The sequence below is a fragment of the Metopolophium dirhodum genome, chromosome 3 (assembly GCF_019925205.1).
Source record: "Metopolophium dirhodum isolate CAU chromosome 3, ASM1992520v1, whole genome shotgun sequence".
NCBI classification, from domain to species: domain Eukaryota; kingdom Metazoa; phylum Arthropoda; class Insecta; order Hemiptera; family Aphididae; genus Metopolophium; species Metopolophium dirhodum.
Genome location: NC_083562.1, coordinates 37,904,954 through 37,917,824, shown reverse-complemented (window position 1 = coordinate 37,917,824; position 12,871 = coordinate 37,904,954). Strand labels below are relative to the sequence as shown.

At 32.4% G+C, this 12,871-nt stretch overlaps 2 protein-coding genes across 2 annotated transcripts in view; one reads left to right on the top strand and one right to left on the bottom strand.

Annotated features, from left to right (window-relative positions):
- Positions 1–8,134, top strand: part of LOC132940358 (chondroitin sulfate synthase 1-like) — a 24,721-nt gene extending 16,587 nt beyond the window's left edge. Inside the window, exons 2-6 of the mRNA XM_061007904.1 lie at positions 932–1,072; positions 1,176–1,362; positions 1,479–1,636; positions 4,469–4,670; positions 6,699–8,134. Coding sequence (XP_060863887.1) covers positions 932–1,072; positions 1,176–1,362; positions 1,479–1,636; positions 4,469–4,670; positions 6,699–7,771 — 1,761 coding nt within the window. The 3' untranslated portion in view covers positions 7,772–8,134. The remainder of the gene's footprint in view (positions 1–931; positions 1,073–1,175; positions 1,363–1,478; positions 1,637–4,468; positions 4,671–6,698) is intronic.
- LOC132940359 (probable ATP-dependent RNA helicase DDX20) lies at positions 8,122–12,871 on the bottom strand. The gene is made up of 7 exons (XM_061007905.1): positions 12,510–12,871; positions 12,250–12,423; positions 11,835–12,039; positions 10,345–10,650; positions 10,020–10,276; positions 9,722–9,961; positions 8,122–9,655 (listed from the first exon to the last, which is right to left on the bottom strand). The coding sequence occupies exons 1-7, from the start codon at positions 12,691–12,693 to the stop codon at positions 8,328–8,330; spliced, it is 2,694 nt and encodes an 897-aa protein (XP_060863888.1). The 5' UTR covers positions 12,694–12,871; the 3' UTR covers positions 8,122–8,327.

Genomic DNA, 12,871 nt, shown 5'->3' with positions numbered 1-12,871 from the left:
AGAATGTTTATTGTTCGAGAAAATAAGATTAACACTGCGGAGGAATATAATATAGTGTATTATAGTACTATAATATTATATAGGGATCAGCTATATCTTTATATGTAAATCGTATATTGTATACGAGTTATTCTCATAAGTCGCGTAACAAGGCAAATTGTAATTATAACTTATGTATATATTATGAGTAGTGTAATGATATGCTATGCTATGATATGTAGGACGTAGGTACTGAAGTTATAGAGAACTGGGCCGGCTGACTCAAAGATATAAATTATGACAAAAATATAAATACAAGAATAAATTATGATTTATATTATAAGTCGAGTTTTTGTTTGTTTGCACATCTTAGCAAGTTTACCTATGTCAATAATTGATCACACGACGCACAACACACGCATGCTGACCTCAAAAATCGGAGCATTTCCACTATCTAAAACATATGCATCATTGTAAAATCTATACATTGTTTCGCTCCGCTCAAAATCTAAAAAATGACTTTGGATATTGAGAATTATATCTGCGTAAAATACCATATAATAATTCAATTATGTTTAAATATTATTTAACATTATTATTTTTAAATCATAAATTATTTGTGGCTGCGATTGTCATTGAGTTCGCAAACTCATTAGATACAGCGTTATCTAGGATAAGTAATAACCGAGGTAAATCAGTGTTTTTCATAATTTAACTTGATTTTTTAATTGACTTATAAGTTATTATTTTTAATACTATATAAGTCTATAGAGTATAATATTAATATATTTTTTCACTGTGTTCACCTTTGTTATGACTCGTATCTCGTGCTCAAGCACCACCAAGCCCAAAGCACTCCTTTATAAACAGTTGTTTCACCATACTTTGCTGAAATTTGTTTAAAGCCACTATAATAATAACTTAATAATTATTTTTGGAATTTTATTTTTAGATGCAAACTATTTTGTACCACAACTCCAGTGGTCGCGATGCATTCACTGGCAATTTGAAGCAGAAAGAAGTGCACCGTGCAATAACTCTCCATCCAGTCAAACAGCACACTCACATGTATAGGATACACAACTACATGAAGGTATATCGCGCCACGTCGAGAATTATTTATGATTTAATAATTTTTTATAGTTCGGGTCGGCTATATACTGATTTGTTTCGTGACCTTTTTCACGCTGCTGCAGGGTCTCGAACTGCAGGAAATACACCAGAAGAAGATCCTGTTGCACCGGGATGTACGATCCATGATCGATCAGCTGAATAGCGCACACCCGCGACCGTCCATCGAGTTCCGGCTGACCGGCGACTCGAAACAGCTGTTCGCGTCCCGGCCGGGAAGTCCGAATTACTTGGGCGACCCAGACCTGTTGGGTAACTAAACAATATTGTATTATATTACAGTTCCGCTCATATAATGTCACGCGGAACCGGCTAAAACCGTATCGTTTGTGTATAATAATATAATAATATAATAATATGACGTGTAGGACTTCCGCCGGGACTGAACAAGTATAGGCCGCGCAAGGTGGCCGACGTCATCAAATGGGACTTCATATCGAAGGCTTGGTACTCGGACACAGACGCGAATCCAAGGCGTCGGATAGACTCCTACACGAAAGAAGGACTCGATGACGTCGTCCGGGAGGTATCTACTCGTATACAATAGAATATTATAAAAATATAAAGTTTATTTGAAAATATCTATACACACTTACAAATTACAATATGATAATGAATGAACTGTCTAATTATCATTGTTTTAAAAACTCTATGTACCTATATATACCTACATTATCACCTGTGTAGCAGTATATGGCAGGGGTGGCCAACTTTAATAGACTTGTGAATAACTTATGATCGAACTCCGAGATTTTCTATGTTGTCGCGATCGCTATCGATCGATTTAATAATTAATGATAAAAAAGGTGGATAAGTGGATGTCGCTCTGCTGTACGGTAGGTTACAAGTGGGTCACTGTAATGGATGGTGTTAAATTTGAATTCAATGATATAATATCATTGTATAAGAAAAACGATTCTGAGCGAAAACGGTCAGTCAGCCTATGATTTTACCAAGTATATTTGATGATATTATTGTGAATAAAGTAATTTATATATAACCTATTTACGTGGAGCCTTGTTTTAAATTTTCAATCCTTAGCCATAAAAGTTAAAAATTTATAAATTTTTAACTACAAAATAATTAATAAATTATAAATTTGATAAATGTTGTCAAAATTTGAACTTTAAATGCTTATAAAAAAAAATTGTGCCTATGTATTTTTAATATTTTTCAACTGCTATTAGAACGATATATCAGGAGCCTTATATTAAATTTTCACGCTTTTTTACCCAACAAATAAAAATTTATTGATATTTATAGAAAAAAAAACTAAAAAAATTGAAAACTGACAATGTCCGTAAACAGCTCAAAAAGAGTCAAAATATTTTCAACATTTTATGGTGTATAGAAAATGCTAATGGGGGACGAGGTGGCCGAGCGGTCTAACGCGTCGACTGCGGCGCTGGCAGTCGCGGGTTCGACTCCCGGCCACTGGGCGGCATTTTTCTTCGGGCAAGTCACGGTGTCCGGAGAACAAGTGCCGCCATCCCCCACCCGGGCATGGCAGATACCTACGGGTGCCCAAATTGAAAATTCTGCCAAAACCCAACACACACGTGTTCCCCCCTACTACTACCAACAATACAATACACCTAACCAAAACCATACACCAAAAAGACCATACAGCTAATGGCCATAGTTGCCGGGCTTACGATCAAAAAAAAAAAAAAAAAAAAAAAAAAAAGAAAATGCTAATATAAACATTCAGTGAAATTTTCAAGTATCTACAGTCATTTGTTTTTTAATTACAATAAAATAAGAAAATTGTTACATGAGAAATCGAGTAAATATCAAATGTTGTAAAAATATAAATTTCAGACGCTCATAAAAATTTAATTTAAGTTTCTTCTAGACATTTTTTTTTTTGATAAAGGTAGACAAACTTATGAGTAATCTTATATTACATTTTCAAATCTTAGATTTAAAAAGAAAAATTTTTATGAATTCTCATCAAAATAATTTGCTATTTTTCGTGATTTTTCCGTATTTTGTCAAAATTTGAACTTTAAATGCTTATAATTAAAAACTGTGACTAAGGATTTTTAATTTTTTTCATCTGCCTTTGAAACAATAACCTAGGAGCCTTATATTAAATTTTCAAGCCTTTTTACTCAACAGATAAAATTTTATTGATATTTATAGAAAAAAAAACTAAAAAAATTGAAAACTGACAATGGCCGTAAACAGCTCAAAAAGAGTCAAAATATTTTGTAAATTTTATGGTGTATAGAAAATGCTAATATAAACATTCAGTCAAAATTTCATGTCCCTACGGTCATTTGTTTTAGAGTTACACCAAAAACCAAAATCGATTTTCTCGAAAACAGATTTTGCGTAAAACTTCCCGTTTTTTCTTAATTTTTCTTTTGTTTTTCACGTCGCTTGTGAAAACTACTGGGAAATTTTTACTTTTGACCCCCCAAATTACCAACTAGATTCACTTTCCTATCAGAAAAGTTACTATTGAAGAAAATCCAAGCACTTTTACTGTCCTAAAAGGTGATGACAGACACAAAAATAAAAAAAAAAATTAAAAATTAAAAAATAAAAAAATAAAAAAAAAAACACACATCATTGTAGAATCAATACATTCATCGCTTCGCTCAGAATCTAAAAAAACGTTTCAATGATACGCAAGTTGTAATATATATTATACTTTTTATTTAAATATTGCTTTATTTGAAAGTTGTACACGTAAAATATTTTAATATATTCAATTCGTTAATAGGATAGTCAATATGGGCTAATGGGTTGATATCCATCGGATTACGTAAAGTGTTCATAGTCACTCGTTCTAAAAGTATAATTTCGTTTTTCATAGTTATCTGTTGCCGAACAAAATCAATAATATTATTTGAACTTAAATCAAATAGTGTGATTGTAATTAATTTTTATATCCGTGGGTTAAATAAAAAACAATAAATTGTAAAATAATGTTTTATTTGTTTTTGAAAAAAACTTCAATGAAAGCCGAAAGGGAGTCGCGATTTAAAACCCCTGATCTATATACAACCTACGATCAGTGTAACTATAATAGATAGTTCCCTACGAAAATAATAATACAAAATCTAATAAATTATAGATATAATTATTATAGTTATCTATAGTATAAATTATATCGAACAAGATTGAACATTTTTCTTATTAACATACCTAAATATGTTTTCGGGTTGCAAGATACATACGACACAATGTTTCTGACCGATTTTTTTTTGATTATTTTTCATCATAACACATTAAAACGATAAAAAATACTCAAAATAAGGCAATGATGATGGAACTGCTGCCTATACATATTATTGAATTTCTATATATACCTAAATATTATATATTATTATATCGTATTCTTCTGCAGGTGATGGATCTGATAAATAAATTTTCCAAGCAGCGCGGTCGGGTGATCGATTTTAAGGAAATATTTTACGGTTACCAGAGGGTGAACCCATTGTTCGGCGTGGACTACATGTTGGACATGTTGCTGATGTACAAGAAGTACCGGGGAAAAAAGATGACCGTTCCTGTGCGTCGGCACGCTTATCTCCAACAGCAGTTTACCGGTAAGGAGGATAATAATATTATGATATTATTATAGTGTAACTAATAGCGACTTGTCGGCCGTGTTTTTCGGACAAAGAAATTAATTTTTTAGTGGATTTATTTTCAATATATCATAACAATAACCATCGACCATTATATAAGTGTATTTATTTTATTGGACAATATTAAATCCAAAAATCTATCGTCGTTCAACTTTTTGATTACAATAATATAATAATATTATACACAATATTTAATATAAGCTGGTATAGACAATTTTTCACACGATTCTTCTAGGAATACAGAAAACAACTTATTGTTTTATCACAATAATCTGATAACAATATTAAAAGTTGAATGGAATACATTTTTAATCTTCAAATCATTGTCACACCGAATTAATATACTGATAAGTGTAAACTTTATTTTTAATTGTAACGAAACTATCTGCAAATATATGAATTTTGATAAAACGAAAAAAACCCACTGCTTATTTATTTTAGACAACTTATCATATATTATAGGTATTTGAAGAACATTTCAATAATAATTTTAGTTAATAGTTTGCGTTCAAATTTGCTTATTTTATTTGATTAAAAAAAATTGTTAACCACTATTTTGAACACCTAGAGGATCTTGAAAGTATAAACGTTATATCTTAGTTCGTGCTGGTAACTTCTTATTGGTAGGAATAAATCTATTCTATGTTTCTCCAACGTTCAAATTTAATTATAAAAACACCAAGTTTAGGACTTAAGGAGTTTAGACATTGATAATATAATATATTCCATTTTTTTTAATTTCCATTAAATTAGACATGTTCATTGCCCAAAATTCAGCTTGAGGCGTATAGTTAAAAAAAATAACCTGTTGAAATGTTGGGTATAAGTAGTATCATAATTGTTTTATTATGAATAACATTTGCCACGACTAATTATTCGTTATTAACAGCAAATAATTGGTCTACAAATTATAAAAATAATAATAACTATATGTCTATATTAAAATACATTTTTAGATCTAACTTATGTAGCATGTAAAAACATCAAACAATAAACATATTTGATATACATTTTCCAACATTTTGACACGAAATAATAACAGTTTGTTAAATGATTTCTATGACTTTTTAGGGAGTACATTGGATGAGTATACCATTGGGTATTAGTACTATGGATGTTGAAATAAAGTTTTTTTTTGTATTATACCGTATATAATTTCGCAGTAGGTACCTACCTTAAATTATCGGGAATTGAACACTGGTTATAAAACTTTAACTACCTGTTGTATATTATGACCAATTTTAAAATAGCTTAATAATTTCAGAAAACATTTTAACAACCACAATAATAGGTACAAGAATTATTTTAGAGTAAATTAATATTTAAAAACATGCTAACAATCATGATATACCTACCTAGTTAAAATAACATAGTTACAATTCATAGTATATTATATTCTTAAAGTATCAAATTACATTTCTTATATTATATTATTATTAACTAATATTTTTTTTTTTGTATACAACCTGTATAAAATAATTGTATACCATGTGTATAATTCTAGTATTTTAATACAATTTTATACCATTTCATAAAATATACAAACTCACATTTCTATGTGCAACTATAATATTAATTATAATGTTTTTTTTAAAATTTTATCGCATTCATAAATAAAATCACAAACGCGCGATAAACTAGATTACTTTAATCCTGTAGTATATCTATTATCCATAGTAATAATTTAGAAACTATATTTTTAATTTATTGTGAACTAGATATCTTTCGATATTATTATTTTATTTGAATACCTACACAAATAATTTTAATAATTTAATTTGTACACAAAAACCGTAATCATAACATGACGGCCGCCGAAATGAATACGCCTAATTAAATTATATTAGTTGAATATATTGCTATTAATATTAAACGATTTAATAATATTATATTTTATTCTAATCATATTTCTATTCGAAGTGTTGATTATAACATAAATATTATTAAATACCTATAATACTAATCCCTACGATTCGATCATTACAGGTTACGAAGTGCGCGAAGTGCTGGACGGGTCTGAAGTGAAGCACGTTACGCAGCAGCAGGACGTCGAAGCGTACGACAACGACGACGACGACACGGCGGGGAGTCCGTCTAGGGACATTGCGGACAACGGCATGGTCCGGGTGCAGGACGTGCCGCCGGCCAAGCGTCGGCCCGACGGCCGAGCCAAGACGGTGCACTTCGTGTTGCCGCTGTTCAACCGGCTGGCCACGTTCGCCCGGTTCGTGGACAACTACGAGTCGGTGTGCCTTGCGAACGACGAACGCGTCACGCTGACGGTGGTCCCGTTCGGGCAGGCCACCGCGGACGGGGCGGTCGCCACTGTGACGCAGCTCGCAGGCCGTCACCCGAACGCCCGGCTCACCGTGCTGCCCGACCCCGGTGTCCCGTTCGCCCGAGCGGCCGCGCTGCATGCGGGAGCCGTCCACGCGGCCGGCCGGCCACCGGACGACCTGCTGTTCTTCGTCGACGTGGACATGCTGTGGACGGCCGCGACGTTGGACCGCGTCCGACTGAACACGGTTCGCGGCCGCACCGCGTACTTTCCGATCGTTTACAGCGAATACGACCCCGTGGTGGTGTACGGCCGGGCGGAAGGGTCGCCGAACCATTTCCTGGTCAACCAGGACACCGGATATTGGCGGCAGTACGGGTTCGGCATCGTCAGCGCGTACGCCACCGACCTGGCGGCCGCCGGAGGGCTGAACACTTCCATCCGGGGCTGGGGCAACGAGGACGTGGACCTGTACGAGAAGTTTGTGCGGTCGAGAACCGCGGCGTCCGTGTTCCGCGCCGCCGACCCGGACCTGGTGCACGTTTACCACCCGGTCGAGTGCGACGCCGGGTTGCCCGAGCCCAAGGCCCGCATGTGCGCCAACACCAGGTTCGAGACGTACGGCAACGTGGACCAGTTCGCCAACATCATCTACAGGAACCGGGACGCGGTGTACGACTTCGCGGCCGGCCGGTTGCGGAACGGGTCGACAGCCGCGGTTGCACGGCCGCCGCAGATGCAGCCCGCTTCGGTGTCGTCGGCGCCGCGGCCGCGTGTTTAATATATTATTTATACCGAAAGATTAAAATGTATATTATTTTACCAAACTTGTGCACATTTTTGTTTGTCGTTTTTTTGATAGTAAACGAACAAAAACGGCGGTTCACGTCGTGATCTCAAGTCGATCGAGAAAATCGTGTCTGTCTGTCTCTCTCTCTATCTCTTACTTTGTATCTCTTGTTCTCCCTATGTATATATAAATATAATGTATAAAACGTATCGTGATATTATTATAATACCCTTAATATTATATTATTATTATTAATTGTAGGTATTTATAATACTATTATTAGTAGTTATTACGACTGATAAATGTTTATCATAACGGTTAAGAAAATAATAATATAATAATTATTAAAATACATTTTGTGGCGTTTTATTGTTTATGAAAAAAAACTACACAAAAAATTAAATAGGTGTATAATGTATATCATTATTCACCAAAACATAGAAAAACTACATTTTAAATTATAATAATTATAATACAGAGTTAAAAGTTTCTTAAAAAAAAAAAATCATTCAGTTCTTTTGAACTTAAAGCTAATCACGCTAGACAATCACTTACTCATTCTGACAAATGTTTGTATGCGACTCATTTGCTGTTTCCACTGGCTATACCAGTCATTTAAAATTTCATAATCTACTATTTGTTGATCATTGTTTTCAATAATTTCTTCTTCTCTTTTAGGTATATTATATTCTTGAATATTGTTGCAAAGTGATTTTTGTTTAGATTTATTGTTGTGTTTCACAAAATACATCACACGGTTGTCAAGATGATCATTATAAGAGCAATTTTTATTTGTAATATCTTCATCAAATATTTTATCTTCTGCTTCTAAATTAATTTCTTCCTCATATTCTTTTTCTTGTTTTTCCTTCTCAAATCCATTTTTGTATTCTTTTTTACCATCACTATGTTCTTCATTGCAATTTTCTTGTTTAACATGGTATTCTTCTTCATCACAAGATTCTTCTTCATCACAGGATTCTCCTGCATCACAGGATTCTTCTTCGTCACAGGATTCTTCTTCATCACAGTAATCTTCTTCTTCATCTTCATCTTCTTCACTACATTCTTCTTCTTCGCCGCAGCTTTCTTCATCAAACAATTCTTCACCTTCACTTCCCTTTTCACATATTATAGTTGTTGACACATCACTCTCTTCTACATCTGTCGAATGGGCAACTTCACTAACATGCTGTGCAGGCTTTAAAAGGCTAAAATCTGGTATTTGAAATAAACTATATATATCAGTGAATCGTAGTCTTTGACTATTATTTGTATCAATTTTAGTGTCATCAACACTGTTGTTTGATTTACTTGAAAAGTTGCTTTCTGAACATAAACTTTCATTAACAAATTGCTTATTGTCTTCACAATTAATTTGAGCTTCATGTTGGCTCTGTAATTGCTGATCTGTGTTTATATCGTTTATTTTTTCATCAGTAATGTTGGACACATTTGTAAAATCATTTTCTTCACACACTTGATTAATATTAGATAATTCATTTTCACTAACGGTTTGGAGTACAGTGTTTTTTAACATTCGGTTTTTATCAGCTTCATATTTTTCAAAATCCGAATCATATTTTGTTATAATTTCTAATAGATCATCGGGACTATATTCTGGATATTGATCGGTGTCTTCAAGAAAGGGTTCTGGATCAAATAACACAAACGATCTATCATCAGTTAAAAGTCTTTTGTCGACCATATTATCTTCAATGAGTTTCTTTTCGGTTTCTTTAACGACTTTACATAGCTTTTGTAGTGACTCCTTTTCAGACACACCATACCCATAAACAGATTTTATTTCAGAGCATGGTTCAGATATACTGTTGATATTTGAATTAATGACATTAGGACTCAAGTTAGAATCACCTTAATAAAAATAATAAAAATAAATTTGAATGTACCTATATTGATTATTTAAAAAGATTGTCTTACTTTCACTATATTTTGTTAAGTTTTCTTCAATCACATTATTTCCATTTTCAGTTTCTTGTATTGGTAATATTTCAGGTTCAGTCGTTAAATTAAGATCTTGAAGCTCATTGTCTGCATATTCAAGTATAGGTTTTGTAATTGCTATCGGTAACATTTTGACCTTAATACTTTCAATACTGTTAATAATATTTTTAAAAGTTTTCAACTCTTTGTCATCATCCAATATTGTAAAAGCATTTCCTAAAAAAAAATGTATCACTTTTATGTAAATTCAGACTTATAAAAACTATTATCCAACCTTTGTTTCCAAATCTTCCAGCTCGGCCAATTCTGTGTAGATATGTAGCCCAGTCATTTGGACAGTCCATATTAATCACCAGGTCTACGTTTGACGAATCTATTCCTCTGGCTATCAAATCCGTGGCAACAAGTATTTTTGATTTAAAAGATGTTAATCTATCTACTAACTCCAATCGAATACTTTGATCTTGATCACCTCTAATGTAATCAGCTTTATAGTTATGGTCACGTAGCATATTACAAACAGCTTCAACTCTGTAAAATTATAATGAACAAAATTACTATACACTATTTTTGTGTAATATGTTTGTTTATGTCGGTACCTTGTCATGTAATTAGTAAATATGATACATTGAGTATATGGCAAATTTTGTAATATATTGAGGAGTCGCACGTTTTTTGCAGGTAATAATATTATATTAGTACTGACTGCTTTAACACATGCTACATATTGCTTAATACCTAATAGGAACTTTGATGGGTCTTGTAAAGCATTCATATCTTCTTCTGCTCCCTTGACCACAATATACTCTTTCATGAACTCATCAAAGACAGACATATCATTTTTATCAATTGATGCACTTACAACAATTGTTTGCTTTAGTTTTGGAAGTTTAGCATCAATCAGTCTGGAAAAATAATATATTTTATAATTATTAATTATAATCAGCAGAAATGCAATGTTAACATAAGACAATAAAAATAATACATCTAGTCTAGGTATAAATTTTCATTTAATTTTTTTGAAAAAAAAACAAAAACAGAATTTTACCCTTAATAAAAAATATTTTCATTAAACATTTGGTGATAAAAGTACCTAATAGCGTAATCAGGATTTGCAAAAATTTGGATTTCATAAATCCGAGTATCACTAGTTGAAATTATTTAAAGGATCAGTTACTATAAAACATTTGTATAGTACATAACATTTTATGATAACCAATTTTTACTCATCGTAATAATAGTCTATGATAAAATCAATGTTAGACTTTGACTTCTAAGTAAGTATTTTTATTTTTTTAAATTAAACTACTATTTGAATTTTGAAATAATTATAGGTAATTATATACAAAAAACAAATAATCAATAAAATGTATAGACTTTAGTAAAATATTGAAAAAAATAAAGTAACTTGCTTTTAAGATTACATTTTTTTAATTGTAAAAATGGATAATATACCTTTTACAATAATCCAAACAATTTTGTATTACTTATTTATTTTAATATCTACTGTGAATAACTGATTAATACATTTTAAGTACGGCTAACTTATAAATACAAAAATATTTACTAAGGGGACGTTACAGTGAAATTTGTTGTCTCCGTCTTACAATTACGTAACATAGAAAATTGTACGCTCAGCAGAACACGTTTATCCCAGTTAGTTTAAAAATTAGAACAAATTTACCTCTTATAAAATTTAAAGGCAAGATTATTATCTAGACAATGACATAGGCTTTTTATTATATATTAATTTTAAAGCGAGTTATGAGTATTTTAAGATGTACAATCTGTTTACAATTTTAAAATACACATAACTCGCTTTGAAATTAAAATATAATTAAAAGCCTAGGTCATTATATAGATAATAGTCTTACCTTTAAATTGTATAAGAGTTCAATTCGCTCTAATTTTTAAACTAACGGAGATAAATGTGTTCTGCTGTGCGTAGAGGGTGCTATGTTACGCACTAGTAAGACAAAGACAACAAATGTCACTGTAACGTCCCTTTAAGTATATATATAAAGTTTTTAATAGGTACAATATTTATTTATTCAATTTTCTATTTAAATAAATATTAATATAATATTACCGAACATCTTTTGTAAAACTTTTGTCAGTAACTAATCTATCAACTTCATCAAGTATAAAGCTCTTTACTTCTGAACATTTTAATATGTGCTCATTGATGAGGTGTTTGATACGTCCCGGGGAACCAACAGCTATTTGACAGCACTTTGCCTTCTCTTTGTCAACATCAACTGGAGTACCACCAATGAAGTATTCACATTTCAGCTCTAAATTTTGCAAGCAGATTAGTATAAATTAGATTTTGTATCTTACAACGTAAAATCGTATAGATACTAATGTATAACTACCTATGTTTAACGACTCCAAATACTTTGATAAGAAATAAAACTTCGTTTAGATAATATAGGCATATACACTGAAAGGTATAACCTAGGGATTGTTTTATAGTCAACTTGGGAGAAAAATAAAGTAAGTACCTGGTAAGTGCTGTCCGACTTTTTTGAAACACTGTTGTATTTGGACAGCAATTTCTCGTGTTGGTGCCAAAATAATAGTTTGCAAATGAACCTGTTCTAATTTCAGACTAATCAAAGTTGGGATAACAAAAGTTAATGTCTTTCCTGTTCCATTTTTCGCTTCAACTATTGTGTCTATAAATATAAAATCATATATCATGTAGAAAATACTATTTTGGAGGTAGATAAGGGGTAAAATGAAAATACTTTGTACAAATTACCATGTCCTGCGATGATTGTCGGTAGAGCGGCAACTTGTATCGGAGAAGCATTTGTGAACCCACAGTCAGATAGACCTTTCAATATAAGTGGATGGCCCGTTATTATGGCGTCGAATGGCGTCTGATCGTGTGTCTGTACATCTGTGGTTCGGTCAGAGTCTTTCGAATATTCAGACACCGGCATCGTGTCAATCCAAAATCAAGCAAGACAAACTAAAGACAGCTGAATGAAAAAGGCCACTTTGAAATAGGTATAACTGAATGAGACGAGGCAGATGAGTAAATGATCCAATGATCCATAGAATTCGAAAATTCCAAAGTCGAAACACCGTTTCCGTTTGTCTCTTTGTTATGATTGATAA

What these genes read in the sequence shown, in the direction of transcription:
- LOC132940359 (XM_061007905.1), bottom strand. Translation starts at nt 12,693, where the DNA reads ATGCCGGTGTCTGAATATTCGAAAGACTCTGACCGAACCACAGATGTA. An exon ending in AGTTTTACAAAAGATGTTCG is followed by an intron (nt 10,651 to 11,834) that starts GTAATATTATAT and finishes TTATTTTTCCAG; the next exon opens with ACTGATTGATGCTAAACTTC. An exon ending in CTTAACAAAATATAGTGAAA is followed by an intron (nt 9,656 to 9,721) that starts GTAAGACAATCT and finishes ATTTTTATTAAG; the next exon opens with GTGATTCTAACTTGAGTCCT.